This window comes from Amborella trichopoda, chromosome 4 (genome assembly GCF_054954075.1).
Source record: "Amborella trichopoda isolate Santa Cruz 75 chromosome 4, AtrichopodaSantaCruz75HAP2 v2.0, whole genome shotgun sequence".
Classification (NCBI taxonomy): domain Eukaryota; kingdom Viridiplantae; phylum Streptophyta; class Magnoliopsida; order Amborellales; family Amborellaceae; genus Amborella; species Amborella trichopoda.
In genome coordinates this window covers 59,010,412-59,030,309 of record NC_142339.1, presented here as the reverse complement: position 1 = coordinate 59,030,309, position 19,898 = coordinate 59,010,412, and the positions used below count along the sequence as shown (strand labels likewise).

The 19,898-nt window shown below is 32.3% G+C and overlaps 1 protein-coding gene across 1 annotated transcript; it reads right to left on the bottom strand.

Moving 5' to 3' along the window:
• CDF3 (cycling DOF factor 3) lies at window positions 1-3,544 on the bottom strand. The gene is made up of 2 exons (XM_006827220.4): window positions 3,146-3,544; window positions 1-1,797 (listed from the first exon to the last, which is right to left on the bottom strand). Exons 1-2 carry the CDS (start codon window positions 3,263-3,265, stop codon window positions 487-489), a joined length of 1,431 nt encoding a protein of 476 aa, XP_006827283.1. The 5' UTR covers window positions 3,266-3,544; the 3' UTR covers window positions 1-486.
• Window positions 3,545-19,898: the final 16,354 nt, after the last annotated feature.

The window sequence follows — 19,898 nt, the reverse complement described above, 5'->3', positions numbered from 1 at the left end:
TTTGTAACTGAAATTCACACTGAAGCTCATATTCATCACTGAAATTTACAATCTCCAACTCAGCATTATACATTAGTTTGATACATGGGAGAGAGACTCTCAAACTCTCTAGTTTCAACCAGTTTACACTCTGCTAATCAGGTTACATATCAGTTCAATGTCTCAGAGACTCTCTCTCTCTCTCGCTCTCTCTCCTATATACATGTCTATGTACAAAAAACTCGTGAAACCATCAAGCATAGTGATCAAGGGAGCTATAGCATGTCCTGAAGAGGCTAAGAGTTGAAACCACCCAAAAAGGACTTCAACTTCACCCTAAATTTGGCTCCTCCATTGATGAGTAATGCATACAAGTAACTCAAATTCAGTGACTGGAACAAATGGGGTTGCTCTAAAAATACCTTCCCCCCTATCCTTCAAAATTGGCCCCCTGTCTGACCGGATTTCACCATATTTCAGGTCCTCCACTGCTCAAATTTTCAAGGGTTAGAAGTTCTCATGAAAGTTATGAGAACGAGAAAGAGCAGCCGGGTTAGCATGCAGAACCTGAGAAGCCTCACTGGATCGGTTCTTATCATCACCCTTCGAGTGAAAAGCCTTGAAAATCCCTCCACCGCTAATTGTATCCACCTTCTCTTTGTTTGCTTTAAGAGTTGCCCATATCGAGCTGTTAACCGCCTCACCCGAATCCTCAATTCTAAGTGTCTTTGGAACCCAAAGGCAACTATCAGTTTTGCTCTGATTATCTAAGTTTCTATCTCGTGGATGCTTGCCTAAAGTAGGAGAATTCAAAGATGAATTATTTGATAAAGAAGTAGGAGATGTTAGCCCACCATCTCCATTAGCCACCCAGGGTACAGGCCAACCGCCAGGGATGCATCCCCAATATGAACCATGATAGAATGATAGTGGAATAGATGGAGCACAAAAAGCAGGGGATCCTATGGTGGGTGTGCTCCATTGAACTGGACTCCATGGATAAGGCCATGGAGCTCCACTATAACCAGAAGCGAACCCAGTTGCATAATTGGGGTCTTGAAACTGAACACGGTTTTGCTCCTTGTCCATAGAATTTGTGGAAGTCAGAGAAGAAGAGCCACATGATATGTCCTCTCCATTCTCTTGGGGTTTCTCTTCCTCTGCTTTTATTAATCCATTTCTCCTTGTCGCTGCCACTCTGTGCTCGGCGAGGTTCAAAACTGAAGCCACAGATTCGCATAATGGGATATCGGACCCAAAACTAAGCACTGTACCTGTTGGTTTTGCTACCCCGTTTTGGATTATATGTGATGATTCGTAATTATTGGAACAACTTGTAGGAAGGCCATCTGGTGTCAAAGATGGAATTTGCCGATAGTGAGAGGAGGAGGAATGCTTGTTTTTTCGGCGCCCGGCCCCTACGGGTACATTCCTCATTGTTCCACCTGCTGTCCAATACCTTTGGCAACTCTTGCAAAAGTGCCTTGGCTGATTCACATTGTAATTGTTGTAATAGCAAAACTTGGTTTCGAGGCTGTTACATCGAGCGCACGGCAACAATTTGCTGGGCTTTTTATTGGTCCTTTCTTGGCCAATACCCAGCTCTTGGTTTTCCTCTTCTCCTCCTCCTACTTCTTGTGGATTGATGGGGTCTTCCTGCTCTGGTGATTCTGTGGTGTCCTGATTCGTGGTGGGATTGTTCTTTGGCTCTGAGGAGCTACCTGTGTCTCCTGGCTCTTCTTGATCTTCATGTTCATGATCATGTGTTCTTTCTTTGGTGCTTGAGTTGTCTTTGGAATTTGAGTTGTGAGAAAATTCCTGAAAATTTGGTGGAATTATAGTAAGAACAAAAGCATGGATGAAATCAAATTGGCTTTGATTACACCTCACAAGAGAGATAGAGAGAGATAGAGAGAGATTGATTTGGAAATTTCATTTATCAAGCTTAGGTCTCAGATCCACAACTTATAGAATTGAGAAGGAAGACTTATTGAAAAGAAAATTTCCTGAAACTCAGAAAAAAGGAGGATTTTGTTGAAAACTAAGTGATGGGAAATAGTGGGGTGCCCGTAAAAGCACTAGTGGACCATCAAAAGAACTCTACAGTTAAGCGTGTTTGCGCAAATATATCAAACAGGATGAATGACCCCTAAAAAACTCTTACCCTCAGGTTGATGCTTAAAAAAAAAAAAAGAACAAAGAAAAAAAAACACAGAGAGATAAAAAAACAGAGAGAGAGAGAGATCTGGTTGCAAATCCACTTTTTTATTTTTTTTGTTTTATTTAGAAGAACAACTGAACAAGGTTATATAATAAACAAATAAAGTTCTATCTACCACTAAATTCTGTAATTTTGCCGCAAAAAATCAACAAAAAGAGGTTTCATGCCATACAATATCAAGAGAAAGTCATGATTCTTGATATTACCCTGGAAAACTCAAATTTTCTTATAAGAAAAGTCTTCAAAGACTTATAACTCTTTCAAGATCATGGATTTCTTGGTAATCTTTCATCTAACTCTTACCCAGGAAAACTCAAATTTGCTTATAAGATAAGTCCTCAAAGACTGAAAAATCTTTCAAGATCATGGATTTCTTGATAATTTTACATCTAACTCCCATACTTATTTACAATTTATGGGAAGAAATAGTAAATTTGTCTGTATTAACTTGTTGAAATTTAACAACTAATTTTTTTCATGTAATCATACAAACTTATTAGACCAGGATGCTTTCAAGATACTAAATGTTTTCTGCTCATACAAAAAATGCCAAATGTTCTCTTGAGAAAGGATATATTCAAGAAACGTTAAAATTTTAAAAACACAAACACTTTTGTTGTAAAATTCACAGAAATTGAAAATCTCAGTTAAACACCTGTTATCACTAGTTTACAGCCAGAAGTACTCAGTTTTTTCCACCAAAAAAAGTTCAATTTTTTTTTCTCCAATTTACAAACTTACACCAAATCCATGATCAAATTTTGGCACAACTATAAACAATTTTTTTTTTTTAAAAAAAGATTTTAACATTGCCAATCATAACTGATAAAAAAACAGAAGGCAGCCTAAAACCACCACTCTCTTCCATTTAAACCTCCCCAAAAGAAAAATACACAGTTCACCACCAAAACTCTACTTAAATGAAAAAAATATATGACTCTGTACCTTATCATTAGCTGCACCTTCACTTCTAACATCTTCTTTGGCCTGGATTTCCTTCTTTGTGAGCACTTGAATTGTCTTTCCAAACAACTTGATGGCTGGATCACTAATTTCAGCAGGCATGGTGGATTAACCTCTTAATCCAAACTAAAACTTAGCCAAAACTACACTGAATGAATCAAAACTACACAGAAAAAATAATTACACAAAGACTAATAAAGAGTAATTTTCATATCAAAGAATTAATCACTAGGAGAACCCAAAATGGTTCTAGAAACTCAATATAACTGGACCAATTTGAGTTAGTAATAAGAATTATTAGTAGACCAAGGAGAAGAGTAGATAAAATGGAAACACTAAAGAGCTTGAAAACCATATAAGAAGACTTGGCAGCTTTTTATATAAAAATTTTGTCCTTTTTTTTAGTCAAAAGGTTAGTACACGTCAGCAAGAGGGAGTGAATTGTGGCCACAAAGTTCTTGTGGCTAAAAATTTCAATCAGGATGGCCACCCACATTATAATAGTAGGCTTCTTTTTATGAGCCAATAACTCGGCGATATTTTGAGGTTGGGTTGTAATATCGTGGAAAAATATCGGCGATATATTGGATCTTCCACTTTATGTGTGTGGGCTTGTGTTTTTGGTTAATGTCGAATATGTACGTTTTCATATTTTAGGAAAAGGTGATTCAATTCTCACGTGAGGAATTTGGTGAGTATTTGAGTCTTTATTTTATTTTTATTTTTTCTTTTCATTTTTTGTGGCTACTCTTTTATTTTAGGAACCTCATTAAGAAAGGAAAATTGTTTCAGGACCGCATTTCGACATTTATGGTCCCCAAGGTATAAAGCATCCATTATAAAGATGATGCAATTAGGTGGTCCATCTAAAAACTATTAAAACTAATGGTCCAAATGGCTTTCTAATTGATTTATTATTTTTAATTTTTAAAATTTATTTATTTTTTCATATTTAGGATATCCATATTAGAGATTACATGTCCTTAAAAATTAAGTCCATAGAGATTACATGTCTTTAAAAATTAAGTCCAAAAATCCATCTCAAAAATAGATTTTTTAAAGGTGACTCATTTTTACGTGTACTCATCGAAACTGTGTCCTAGGAAAAAAGGGAAAGCTTTGCATGTGACCCCACCCACATATATAGTATATGTGACCCTTGATCTTAGTCGTCAGATCTAAGTAAATGGCTAGGATGACTTGAGTCACAATGTCACAAATTGGCTTTTAATCGTTAGATATTAATCGGACGGCTCATAAATTTTTATTTTATTATTTTTATTATATAAATCATTTTGAAGCAAACTATGGTCAATACATAGATATGACAGGGGCGCATATGATAAAAATAATAAAAAATATTTTTAATAAAAAAATTACCAAACTACCCCTAAAAATTATGGGCATTTTAGTTATTCATATTTTATGTGAAATATTTGTTTTTATTTTTTCTAGGTTCACCCTAATTTTATGATGGGGGCCAAAAATTTCATCCAAATGTTTTGTGTAAAAAAATGAAAAATTTAAAAGTGTTGGCTCGACATTGAATCATGAACAATCATAGATATCGATTCAGATCGAATGGCTAAGAAACGGAGACACACCTAACTTATATGTTGTTGGGGTCACAGAAAGCTTTCCCTAAAACAAATATATTCCCTTAAAGCACCTTTTTAATTTTTAATTTTTTTGGCGCCTAAGATTTCATTTTAGAAGCACAAACATAAAAGGATTTCTATTGAGTATTCAAACTACCAATTAGTTGGCTATAAATTGGGTTTCAACTTTTTTTCTTCTTTAAGAATAAGAATAATTGCTTTGTTAAACATTGATGTTGTGGTCGCAATATACCCTTTTTTTTTTCCCTGGCTTTTTTCTTGGCACTTTCTTTATTGAAAGTATCAAATATGCTTTTTCTTTTTCAAAACTAAAATTCAATGGCCAAGGAAGTGATATTTAGAAAGGAAAATGGTTTGATAAAGCTGCAGCCCGATCAAATAAGTAAAGCCTTATCTCATAACTAAAAAAAATTTGCAATTTAAGTGTTGAAAACCTTTAAATCAATCATCTCAGCTTGAGTATTATACTTGATAAAATAAATTAGGATTTCAAGTTCTCAAAATAATATATATTGCAACAAATCATATAGACCATCCATTTCATCCTAAAAAGAAGTGTCACATATTCACAAGATTTGTACCCTTTTTCTAGTTTCAAAATTTATTGTCATTGGAAATTGATTTTAGAACCCCCTTGAAGATTTCCAGTGCTCAAAGTGCATTCCGGATGCGGATTTGAGGTGAGGCTTTATTTTGTTTTCATAAAGCCTCGGCCCTATAAAAACTTCATCCATTTAGAAAGGGACATGGTTTCTATGAGTCAACGGGCTCACATATAGAAATGCGGGCCCCTTAATAATTTATTTTTGCAATAGAATTTAATTCTATTTTTTTGGAAATATATAATCTTTAACATGTAGATTGTTTATTTGTTAAAATAAATAAATTTAAAAATTAGAAATGATATATTTTGGAAAAAATATTTGAACCATTGATTTTACTTTTTTGAAAGACTGTTATTTATGGTGTAGATCTACACTTTCTTTGGTGGATGGTGTAGATCTCCAAGCCCGCATAGTAACAGGTACGCACTTGGATACACCAAACAATTCTCCTTTAGAAAAAAGGGTGAAGTTTTGGTATGGCTGCGGCATTACCAAATTCGGTAAAGCCACACCTCAAATTTGTGCCAAAATAATACATTCGGCACTCGAAAAAGCTGTATTGGCTTGCAAACCAAAATTGTCGCTTGGATTATAGAATTTGAAGCTTGAAAAATGGTGCAAATCCGTTGGTTCCATGGAGACTTGAACTAAGCCGTCCAAAATAAAGTTATAAAATGTACCTTTTTTTTTTTTTTTTTTTGAGATTGAGATCAAATTCTTTTAGATCCATAATTGTCGAGGTTAAAGTGATTGATTTGTGGGTTTTTTAATACCAGAACTCTATTTTTTCGATGAGATTTAAAGCATAGTTTTGTAACGGGGTAATTTTACAAAATACTTTCCCATAAAAGGAAAAAAAAATAAAATAAAAAGGTTCTTTTTATAATTATTATTTTTAAAGAGAACATGTAGCAGCATCCCTTATTAAGCATTTAACTAAGCACTATAGTCCTGCTTGTTGGCACGTTTGGTCATGGGGACTTATTGTGCCTCATTTATTTTTATGGACCTCATCTATTTTGTATCGGAGGTATCCCGTATATATTTATGGTTATATATTTATAAATGATTTTTATTAAATGTAATATATATAAATAAATTACTTATTTTATCAAGGTTTTCTAATGTTCATGTGAAGTGTGGATAAGCATCTCTGAGATTTAAGAGTTCGTTTACTAGAGACCCATTAAGAAAAGGTGCATTGGGCCCATCTTCTTTCTTAGAAGGGTGAGGTTTTCATAAAGTTGCAATCTTAAACAATCCAACTAAGGCGCACCTTCAAATTTTATCATAATATATAATTTTGATATAAAATGTTCTTAGGATTATCTCAAAATCTATTTTTATATCTAATTATAAAATTTTAAATTTAAAAAATGTTTAAAATCAAGTAGATCTATAAATATATGAAAACCTTGAAAACGACAGTGTAAATATGTTGTAAGATGCACTATTTTTGAGACTCAAAATCTTTTTATTTTTCCTAGTCATACATCTCGATGTCGAGATGGTCAAACACAAGGTTTTTTAACATTAAAATAATATTTTTCGATGTATTTTTGATGTGAATCCGTAGTTACGCATTTTAAGATTGCAACCCTATATAAATTTTATCCTTCCTATAAACATGGGAAGTCAAAGAGATGAAAATATAACAAAAATCACATAGCCTCATGTTTACATAAAGCTTCTCTTTTCTTTCAAAAGGTTTCCTAATTAAAATTCGAGTTATGCGATGACCAGACTCATGACACATCCCTCTCAGATCTCGGGCTTAGTGTTCATCCTCGCTCTATTAAAATTTTTTTCACTGGTACCAGAGCGATCCAGATTCTACCTTACTAATATTTTAGAATTTTTTTGGTGCTAGTACTTTTTTATATTTGCCAACTCTTCCCCACACTGGGTATTTGTGATCATCATGCACTGAAAAACAAAAGTTATCCACCTTTGCCCCAACTCTCAAATCCTACGCAACCCGATACTTGGATCTTGTGTTTGAAAAATAGCCATTCGGATTGGGAATCAGATCCCACATAATCAGTTTTAGGAGAAAACTGCAAATAGTTTCCTCGATACCATTTAGTATTTTCGTTTTTATATAACTTTCCAATGTTTTTTCGATATTTTAATAAATCCTCACCCCATAAACACTTATTTTAATTTTTAATATTTTTAGATCACTTATCTAGATCTACAGGGAATTTGACATAGGACTAGCGGATGGATGATCCACCCCATGCATCTGTTTTTTACGAAGACTGTTTGGATCAATCTGGACCCTCCACCTTGACAGAAAGTGGATGATGAGAAGTACACATTAGAACCCACCCAACAAAAGAGAAAAGGCAACAACACTACATATACTACTATGAAAGCGAAAACCAAAAAGTCGGACTTCCAAAACCAATTACTCGGCCGTACAACTATCAATTATTCGCCACGGTGTAATGATCAGGTCAAATTGGGCAATCCCGTTGTGCCACGTCACCCAACAGATCACATTGGAGTCGTGGCAAAACTGGGGGTTAAAAATTCTTAATAAAATAATCCGATGTTTTTAGTAATAAACGAATTAATAAATAGCAAGGGTCTTTCTCGCCACGTCGGCTCTCTCACGTGGCACCGTGTAGTGTTTTTTCCGCCAAGGAGCATCGTCCACTAGTGGTTGTCGACTCTTAGGGCACACGCGTCGAGCGCTCACTCGTGTACGGAATATTTGTGTTTTACACGTGTTGACCGTAGGATAGTTCTGAAAAAGTGGAATTTGCGGGTCATTTTCGTAAGATAAAGGGATAAAAGGTTTTATTCTTTTCTCTTTTCCCTAAAGTTATGAAATAGTGGTACGGGTTTAATTGACGGTCGAAATGGTTAGACTAATTTTTGAAAATAATATTAATATTTTATAATATAAAATATATTATTATTGTTTATTAAATATTATTTAACTAATTGAACTGATAAACATTTAATTGGTCCTACTAATCAAAATCGATAAAAAATTGTTATGATTGATTTTCGATCGCAGTCTATTTTTCACTTGGGATTGTATTAGTTAAGGCACCACCCGGATCACCGATTCAATTCAATCTTGTTGGATCGAAGTTTGAGCTTCCTTGACTCAATTTGTCAAGATGACTTGGCCAATTTTTTAAGAACAAAAATGTAAAACATGATATTACTATATGTAAAGGATGTTTAAGATTCTCAAATCAATAAAAAAAAAATATGCTTATTACATCAAAAGTAATATCTTTATTACATTAAAACTCATAAAGATATGATTTTGGGTGAATTGGTTCGAGTTCATATTTAGTGCGGGACTCGGGCTGGCCAACCATTGGTTTTAGTTAAAATTGGGAATATCTTGCAGCAGTGCAGTTTGATTTTTAAAACCTTAGCTTAAACACAACCTTTTTGTTACTTTATCATCATAGTCATCATCTAAACCTTATCCCTACTATTTATATACTTTTGCAGGCTCAAATACCATTGGGAAATGATATTATGCATCTAACAATCTTGTGATGGCTTGGAAACTATTTGTGCCTCGAACTGGTGACATTTGAAGCTCCAAACATGGCATGATTTGCTGGATCTACGAAGACTTGAAATGAATAATCTAGGAAAAAGTATTGCATGATGACTTATTTTAGAATTTAAAATCCATTTTTTTCTTTGGAAATAATCTATTTGAAGCTGTTTCAACATCTTTTGGAGAGATTCAAGATGTAGCAATATAAAATACCTATCCTTAAACGAATTCTTGGAACGGAAAATACTATTGATTGGAAAAGAAAACAAATGCTAGCATACTATTTAAACCCAAATGCTAGGATAGAATGCAAAGTTACAAATATTTTTTTTATATATAAATGAAAGAGACTACGCAATACCTATATGCGAAATGCCACAGTAATTTTGTCTATAGGCTCATCACTGTCCAAAAAAATCGGACGCATGGATAAAATGATCGCCACAGACCTAGCATATATTTGTGACGGCTAGGTCCATGATGGTAAAAAATTCATACGTAAGCATTATAGATATTGCGCCGTCTGTTGTAGATCCATTTAATAAACCTCATTTTTACCTATAGACATTTTTAGGACTTTTTCTACATAAAAGACTCCTAAGGTTTGGAGGAACAATACATACTTAGCCGTTTCTTGTGGATATTGAACAGTTGGGCAGTTGCGATGAATGGGTTGAAACCCAAACACTAGCTCCATATAAAATACTTCTGATTTTTCTCAATGATAAAGTTTTCAACAATTTATTTTGTCCACTTTAACTAAAGAAATGGCCATGTTTGAGTCTTCTTCAATACACATTGTACATATTTTTATGCAAAAGTATCCTGTCCACATCATTTAGACTGGTGCAAGGGTGCAGAAGCACCTTTTCAATAGTTGAGACCAGCGTTTTAAAAATCGCCGAGTCGAACCGGACTCGTCCGGTTCGACTCGGAATTCACGAAAAAGGGACCGGATCGGTTCAAAAACCGGGAATCGTCCGGTTCTAGAGAGAACCGGACGATTCCGCACAGTGACTGGCCGATTCACTGTGCGGAATCGGCGAGTCCGTGAAGAACACGGGTTGCACAGTGTTCTTCACGGATTTTTTTCAAATTTGTCATTTTTTGATCATTTTTTTTGTTTTTTTCGGCACGTGATCTGTTTTTCAGGCTGTAAACAGCTTTATTCAGCTTTTTTAACGATTTAATGGTGGAAAAATTGGTTGTTTTTGGATCAAGAAAAATTCGGGGTTTAGGGTTTCCGCCATTTTTGAAATTTCATGCCAAATAGGGCATGAATCTTTCAAAATTTGTTGGCATATTGATCTTAAAGCTGTGAATCAAAAGATTTTGTTACTAATTTGTGAAAATCGTTGAGAAAAACAGACTTTTTTGGAGATTGAAGGCTTCGGTTCACAAAAACAGGTAAGAACTTTGGGTTTTTTTGTTTTTCCGCCATTTGATTTATTTCATGGCATATTTTGAACAAAATGAGTTCAATAATTAGGGTTTTTAATCTTTATTGTGTCTAGTATGATTTAAAATTTTTAATTTTACGTAATCTGGTCAATTACAGCAAGAAATTTGATATGAACAGTGAGATGTCAGGGGAAAAAAATTCCGCTGTTTTTTTTTTTTTTTTTTCCGCCTTTTGATTTTGTTTTCATGATATATTAGAAATAATGTGTTAAAAATTTAGGTTTTTGATTCCTTATATTGTTGTTTATCAGAAAATATAGTCAATTGGATGTAATTTATTCACTTGGAGGTGAATTTTTGAGTTAAAATCGCTTATGTAAAACGACTCTGTGAAGAACAAATTTTTTTTTTTTTTTTTTTTTTTTTTTTTTTTTTTGTAGCCCATGATAGAATTTTTTGTAATCTATGATCGAATTTTTTGTAATCCATGATCAAAATGTTTGTTTTTTTTTCTTGTAATCCATGATCGAATTTTATTTTTTATTTTTTATTTTTGTAACCCATGATAGAATTTTTTGTAATCCATGATCGAATGTTTTGTAATCCATGATCGAAATGTTTGTTTTTTTTTGTAATCCATGATCGAATTTTTTGTTTTTTGTTTTTTATGTAACCCATGATAGAGTTTTTTGTAATCTATGATTGAATTTTTTGCTATCCATGATGTAATTGTTTTTTTCTTTTTTAGTAATCCACGATCGAATTTTTTGTTTTTTTTTGTTTTTTTTTTTTGTAATGCATGATCGAATTTTATGTAATCCATGAACGAATTTCTTGTAATCCATGATAGAATTTTCTGTAATCCATGATCGACTTTTTTGTAATCCATGATCGAATTTTATGTAATCCATGATCGAATTTTTTGTAATCCATGATCGAATTTTCTGTAATCCATGATCAACTTTTTTGTAATCCATGATCAAAATGTTTGTTTTTTTTACTTGTAATCCTTGATCGAATTTTTTGTGTTTTTTTTTTTTTTGTAACCCATGATTGAATTTTTTGTAATCCATGATGGAATTGTTTTTTTTTGTTCTTGTAATCCACGATCGAATTTTTTGTTTTTTTATGTTTTTTTTTTTTTTTGTAATCCATGATCGAATTTTATGTAATCCATGATCGAATTTTATGTAATCCATGATCGAATTTTTTGTAATCCATGATCGAATTTTTAGAAAATTTATGAATTTTTTTTTTTAATCCATGATCGAACTTTTTGAAAATTTGTTAATTTTTTTTTTAATCCATGATCGAATTTTTTGAAAATTTGCTGTACTTTTTTTTTTTATTTCTTTTTATCCATGATCGAATTTTTTGAAAAATGATGATTTTTCGAAAAGATGTGAAAATCGTGATAAAGTTTTGATTATCATGATGTATTAAACATTTAAACCTAATTTTTAATTTTTATTGTTTGAGTTTGCTGTAATTTTTTTTTTTTTTTTTTTCATGATCGAATTTTTTGAAAATTGATGATTTTCCGAAAAGATGTGAAAATCGTGACAAGGTTTTAATTATCATGAGGTATTAAACCATATTTTAAATTTTTATTGTTAAAGTTTTTGTTGAAAAAATTGTATGTTGATGGATTATTTATGCAAAAAAATGCATGTTATTATATTTTAAATACAAAACTGTATTTTTTTTATTTGTTGTTCATGGATTTTTAAGTTGGAATGACTGATGTTAGCCGGCTCTTTGAAGAATTGTTTTTATTATTAATTTTTTAATGCAAAAAATGTATGTTCTTGATAATTGAGTTGTAGCCATGTTTGGAGCTTGCATTTTGTATTATTCTAAATGTTTGTAATTGATATGTACGAAATATTATTGTCAAAAAAGGTATTTTGCAATAACAAATAACAACGAATATGACTACATGAACTACCGCAACATATTATCACTACATATTGTGATTATTTTTCTTTTTGAACTGTCAGGTTAATTTAAACTTTTTACATCTTAAAACAGTTGAATCATGTCAAGATCTATAGAAGACCCTGCATGGCAACATGGGGTCAGACTTGATCTCAACAAGAAAGACAAAATTATTTGTAATTACTGTCAAAGAGTGATAAGTAGTGGGGTACATAGGTTCAAGCAACACTTGGCAGGGGTTAAGGGAGAAGTTTCTGCATGCACTAGTGTCCCTAGTAATGTAAAAAAACAGATGGTGGCAATTCTTAATGCTAGCAAAGGTAAAAAAATTGCCAAACATAGGACATATCAATATTCGCATATTCATCCAAAAACATGAAAATTCTTAATGGAGTACCCTCATTTTTTATTGAATTCCTAAAAAACAATATTTATAATGAATTTTAATAATTTTTTCGGATTTTTTTGAAGCTTTATTCTGACCGATTCACCCGATTCCGATCCGGACCGCCGATTCGCCGATCCGGATCGCCGATTCGCCGATCCGGATCGGTTTTTGAAAAGCCCGATCCGGGTCACCGATCCGGTTTTTAAACCATTGGTTGAGACACTTATCTGAATTTTTGTCTGTAGATGTATTTTTATAAATATAATTAAATAAAAATAAGTAAAAAATATTTTAAATAAAATACCAAAATGCCTCTAAGTTTATTTTGCACAATATTTTTATTCAAAATATTCTTATTAATTTTATTCAACCTTACTTATAAAAATAAACCTAAAACCAAAAAACGAGATGCATTGATAATTTTTTTAAATAAAAAAAACGAGATGCATTGATAATTTTGCAATCTGAATCGTTAGATGCACCTTTTAAGCATCCACATGCTGTCGAGGCAATACCAACTCTCTTTTTATTAGTATTTACCTTGGGAAAAGTCAAGAGAACGGTGAGATTAGGGACCACATGGTTTCTTTTCACTAGTTTTGTCACATGTGGACGGCTAAGATTTTTTTTGTCTTAAAAATATGGTCAATTATTTAGTGAGTGTGCCTTTAAGAGCAAAAAGGAGGGGTGTTCATAAAAAAATTGAGTCCTTATCTTCATGGAATAAAAAAGTTATTGGGTGAGTTAGTCTTGTTAGAAATTGGGTGCGGTTTACATAAAGCCTAGGCTCTAAACAATCAACTTAGAGACTATCTTCAAATAGTATCAAGAAATGTGGTTTCAATACTAGAAATCTTAGTGATAGCCTTTAAATATATTTTCATATTTATTTATAAAGTTCAAAGCTTCAAAAATAGTGTAGATCGACAGATCTATGAAAACTTGAAAATTGACGGTCCAAAAATACGTTATAAACTACACTATTTGCAAAACTCGAAATCCATTTTTTTCTCTAATCCATGCATCTTGATGTCGAGATGATCAATTTGAAGATATCTGAGCATCAAAACAACTTCTTCTAATTGAAATTTTTGAGGTAGGCTCAAATTTGATTGTTTAGAGCCTCGGCTCTATATAAACTTTTCCCTTAGAAATTTGAATCCAATATGGTATCTTCTTGCCGATCGAAAGTTCTAGAAATGTGCGGAGTATTATATTTTATTTTATATATTTTAATTTTATTTTTATTTTTATCTGTTTAACTTTTGTTTTCTCAAATTAGTTAAGTTAGTTTGTGATGTGTCATAGATGATTTCAAGGTTGCATCCATTACGTATGTCGAACAACACACAGTCACACCACTTGATTATTATGAGAAATAAAATAGAATTAATTGTTAAAAAAGGAAAAAAGTTTATATAAGGTTGCAACCTTAAAATTGTAGAATTAAAGTGAACTTCAAAAGTCCATTATAAAGGTTGTTTTGTTGTTAGAAAACCTTCTAATTGATCATCTAAACATCAAGATGTATGAATATAAACTGAAAAAAAGATTTTTGAATCCCAAAAATAGTGTATAGATTATCTAGACCGCCACTTTTCAAGATTTTCAAGTGTCTATAGATACTTGATTTGAACTATTTTTGGAGTTTGAAATTTTATAATTAAAGATGAAAATAGATTATCAAGCCATTCTAAGAAATTTTTTCAAAATTATATTTATGATAAAATTTGAAGGTGTGCCTTAATTTGATTATTTAATATTGTAACATTATACAAGCCATACACATTAAAAAAATCAATTTATTTTTTATTTTTTTGCCAATATAGTAAAGAAAAGAAGAAGAATATATTTATTTTGCATCTATGCAATATAATCGCAAGAAATATAATAATAGTTTGATATGGCACCGCATGTAGAGTAAATTAAATTAAAGAAGTATTATAGAACTGTTATCATAATTGGGCTGACCGCTGAACTAGTTAAGGGCATAGTTCAATTAACGCTAGTAATGGTTGAAGTAGATTTTTTTTAAAAAACATAGAAAGCAGAAGAATAGTGACTTAAAAATATAAATGTATTTAAAAAAGATTTGCCGAATGTTCTTTACCAACTTCAGTCGGTCTAATATGGCTAGTTTTACTTGTCAAAATTAATCAAACATCGATTTTGAATGATTATTTATGATACTTAGTTATTGCTGTAGACCAAACTGGCCAAGCCATCGGTTGGTGATATGAGTCTGAACAGTTGGACCCTCTGATCTAGTCCATATTAGAGGACAAGGTTAGTTTTTGAACCCAAAACAATTGAACTCATTTTCGGATTTAAATGCGACAATATAAACTATTTATTGTATATTCATTAATAAACTATCATTTTATGCCAACCAAACTAGATTGTAATAAAATACGAATTACTAATAATAAACACTGAAATTCATATTTTATTTTATAATAACAATAATATAGATGTGTCTTTCCATGACTTGATTTTAGGCTACTGAATCTGATACGTAAATGTGATCTGTGTCCATATCTAGATAACATAATCAAGGCACAATGCATATTTCATGGTGATAACTTTGAATATTAGGATTTTTGCAATGTCATAATTTCGCAAAAATCCTAAAGAACAAAGTAGCAAATTATGAAAAAACAGTTTTAATTTTATAAGTTTCAAAAGCTTGAAAACATATATCTTGTGATTCTCATGACTTTAATTCTAGAAACACGAAACATACATCTTATTAAGAAAACTTATTTATAATTGATGGGTACGGCTCGTATAGAGCCGAGGCTCTAAACAATCAAAGTAAAATGCACCTTCAAATAGTGTTGAGAAATATGGTTTCGATACTGAAAATCTTTGTGATAGGGTTAAAATATATTTCCATTTTTAATTATAAAATTTAAAGTTTTGAAAATAGTATAGATCAAGCAGATCTATTGAAACCTGAAAATCTTGAAAATTGATAGTCCAAAAATGCATTACAAGATGTACGATTTCTAAAACTTGAAATTTATTTATTTTTCATGTCCATGCATCTTGATGTTAAGATGATCAATTTCAGAATATTTGAGCATCAAAACAACCTCTTCTAATAAAATTTTTGAGGTGGGATCTAATGTGAATGTTTAGAGCCTTGGTTCCGTATAAAATTTTTCCTTCCTTTATTACACTAAAGATGAATCAAATCTTAAGATGTTAATAAGGAAATTATTGTCTATCTTTTTATCTTAAGGGATTGCTTACTATAAGACCATTTATCTTTATTACAAAAAAATTACAATTATTTGTAACCACTAGATATAAAATTGGATGTTTTAAAGTGTGTCACGAAGTTTAAATTTTTTTTTTTAACTTTTGATTCGAGTTGGTAGCACATTCGTAATCACCTTATTTAAAATCTAATGGACACCAATGATTATGACCTCCTCGTGTTTTGTGTTAAAAGTAAATAGCCTCATGGTATACATGACGTATCTTAATTTTCATTGTATTGTAAGTTTTCTAAAGGAAAATATATTTGTCACTATATTTTATGAAACACACGCGTGTCCTTTTTGTGAATATAGAATTTCACATGAAGACGAAAAAGGTACTGCTTATTCAAATAAACATATTATATTTTCCTTCCTTTCCAATGTCCATTGTCTTCGTTTAGTTGGTTTTAATAATGTGTGGAGAAGTTGGTTATCCATAAAGTATAAATATGAACACGCAAAGCAAGTTTAATTTATTTGACCACTAAAATATTTTTATATTGATTTTCGAAAGCATATATCAAAGGGAAAAAACGCACGGTAAGAGCATAGATCTTTGGTAGAAGGATGTTACAATTACTCTTGGCTATAGGATTTGAAATTGTGGCCGGATCTTTGGTAGAAGGATGTTACAATTACTCTTGGCTATAGGATTTGAAATTGTGGCCGGTAATGTGCCATTTATCAAACTCAATATTCAAAAGTTCTTAACCTATGTGCCACATTTCAAACTATTGGATTTGATATTTGATAGTTAAAAGCAATGGTTTAAAAAACGGATCGGTAACCAGTATCGGGTTTCTAAAAAATCGATCCGGATTGGCGAATCGGCGATCCGGATCAGGAATTGGGTGAATCGGTCAGAATAAAGCTTAAAAAAATCTGAAAAAATTATTAAAATTCATTATAAATATTATTTTTTAGGAATTCAATAAGAAATGAGGGTACTCCATTAAGAATTTTCATATTTTTGAATGAGTATGCGAATATTGATATGTTCTTTCCCTGCATGAACCGCCATTCAGCATTTAATTTACATCACACAAAAGGATAAATATATAATTATCATGGAATAAGTATATCAATATACATGGACTACAATAAAGCATAAAATTAGTAACATATGATCTAAAAATAAAATGATAGACGACGTTATTGTTCTTCTTGGTCACGCTGGTGCCATTGATTGAATTCGTTTAACAATTCATTGATTCGATCTAAAAACGAATCATCGATATTAGCAGGCGTCTGACTATTCTCAAATCCATGAGTGTTAGTGTTTTGTTGTGTTTCCAATCTAAAATCTTCGAAGATTGTCCATCCTTCATGCTCACCTGCACTGTCGTGCTCATCTCTACACTGTTGCTGTTGGGACTCGATATGTGAATAATATGGCTGGGATAGGGTGGCCTCAGAATCATCATCTCTCCCATTTTCTCTTTGAATAATATGGATTAAAAAAAAAAATAACAAATTTTCAAAAAAATCGATCATGGATTAAATAAAAAAAATCACAAATTTTCAAAAAATTCTATCATGGATTACAAAAAGAAATTCGATCATGGATTAAAAAAAAAAAAATCACAAATTTTCAAAAAATTCTATCATGGATTACAAAAAAAAATTCGATCATGGATTAAAAAAAAAAAATCACAAATTTTCAAAAAATTCAATCATGGATTACAAAAAATTCGATCATGGATTACATAAAATTCGATCATGGGTTACATAAAATTCGATCATGGATTACATAAAATTCGATCATGGATTACAAAAAAAAACAAACAAAAAAAAACAAAAAATTCAATCGTGGATTACAAAAAAAGAAAAAAACAATTCGAACATGGATTACAAAAAATTCAATCATGGATTACAAAAAACTCTATCATGGGTTACAAAAAAAGCAAAAAGCAAAAAATTCGTTCGTGGATTACAAAAAAAAAAACAAACATTTCGATCATGGATTACAAAAAAAAACAAACATTTCGATCATGGATTACAAAAAAAAAACAAACATTTCGATCATGTATTACAAAACATTCGATCATGGATTACAAAAAATTCTATCATGGGTTACAAAAAAAACAAAAAATTCGATCATGGATTACAAAAAATTCTATCATGGGTTACAAAAAAAAAAAAAAACAAAAAATTCAATCATGGATTACAAAAAAAAAAAAAACAATTCGATCATGGATTACAAAAAAATCGATCAAGTATTACAAAAAAATCTATCATGGATTACACACACACACACACAAAAAAAAAAAAAAAAAAAAAAAAAAAAAAAAAAAAAAAAAAAAAAAAAAAAAAACCGGACGGGACTCGCCCCCCCCCGATTCCGTACAGCGAGTCGGCAAGTCACTGTACAAAATCGTCCAGTTCTCTACAATCATGGCGATTCGATCCGTCCATGGCGATTCCCGAGTCGAACCGGGAGAGTCCGGTTTGACTCGACGTTTTTTTAAACACTGCCATCGGATAACTGTGACCATGTGATGAACTTTGGACGGTAATTAGCATAGTTGAAATTACGATTCATTTTCACCTATAAGCATTGCGTAGTTCTTTTATTATTCATTTATTTTGATGGTGGTTATTAGGTTCTAGAGGTTCCATACAAAATTTGAGGTCCAAAAAGTATTCCTACTATGAGATTTAATTGAGGGAGCATATACACAGTATGCTCTAACAAGAGCAGCAAATCTTTTCACTCGGCTCTATGCACTTTTTTTTTGAGCGGTGATTTCAATGCAACCGGTTGCCTACTTGTTGGAAAAAGTATCTGCAAACGGTTAGCTTGATGGAAAAAGTATCTGTAAACTTCATGCTGATGCACCTGAAATCTCGGAAAATGTAGTTGGTGTGAGAACAGTTGCAAATTTCTCATCTCTACCTTGATTATCATATGGAAAGAATGAAAAGAAAGATTACAATTAATAAAATAAAATCTATCTTACAACACTTTTTTTGGATCACCAATAGCAATTGTTCACAAATCCTTTAGAATTGTATTATTTTAGAGCATCAAATTCTACGGCCAGGAGCAAAATGGACTTACGGGCCATACAAGATTTTATAGCGCTGAATATGGTTCTCTCAATGGGGTTTTGAAATACAGGCTCACCAAATTTAGCAAAACCATGGGATTGCCAAAACCTCATCCATCCTTCCTTTTTTTTTTTTTCCTTATCCAAGAGGGCAAACTTATAAAAGAAAAAAGAATACTTGTGCTTCTTTGATAGATCCATTTTATTTATTTTGTTATGTTGGAAATATGAATAATTTAGTAACCCCAGAAGGTGCACCTTCGAGGCCGGGGAAAAAATGAAAAGTTTCTGGGGTGAGTTTTCATGAGAAGATTATTTTATGTATTAAGGAAGAGAGTTCTTTGAGGTCCAGAATTCTGATGATGGGGATTTTCATCCCCCGAAACTTCCTGGTGTGACAAGGACAGAAGTGGGCTGCTTGAAAGGGCTTAGAGACTTCTCCAGAAAGTAGACCGGAAAATTTTTTTTCGGTAATTCTTCTCTGAAGGTGCCAGGACGTAAGCAGAATCAAATTTCGAAAAACAGTAACTCCCAAGATTAGGAAACGGTGGATACTGAAAGGCAGGTTTCCGAATGGTATTTCGGAACCGTTTGTAATTCCGATGGATGTGCTCCGGTTGCCACATCGTTCTATGGATAACCGGCAGGAGCATCATGGGGACAACTTTGGTGTCTCCGTATCTTATATGGATGGTCCGGCAGGTGCACCGGAAATTTCTCGTGGGAAAAGTGCCTCATCTGCTCGCATGGGCATGGCCATGGGCATTGTTGTCTTGGCAATTCTGTGTAAACTCAAGATCTACCCTCTTCCTCACTACCGTGCTACAGTCAGAGGTTTGGGGAGGAGATCAAGGTCTCGTTTTGATCCGCTCCTGATCAATCCCGTTGCTCTGGTGATTGTTGAAGATGATGAGGCCCTGTGAACCCCATGCT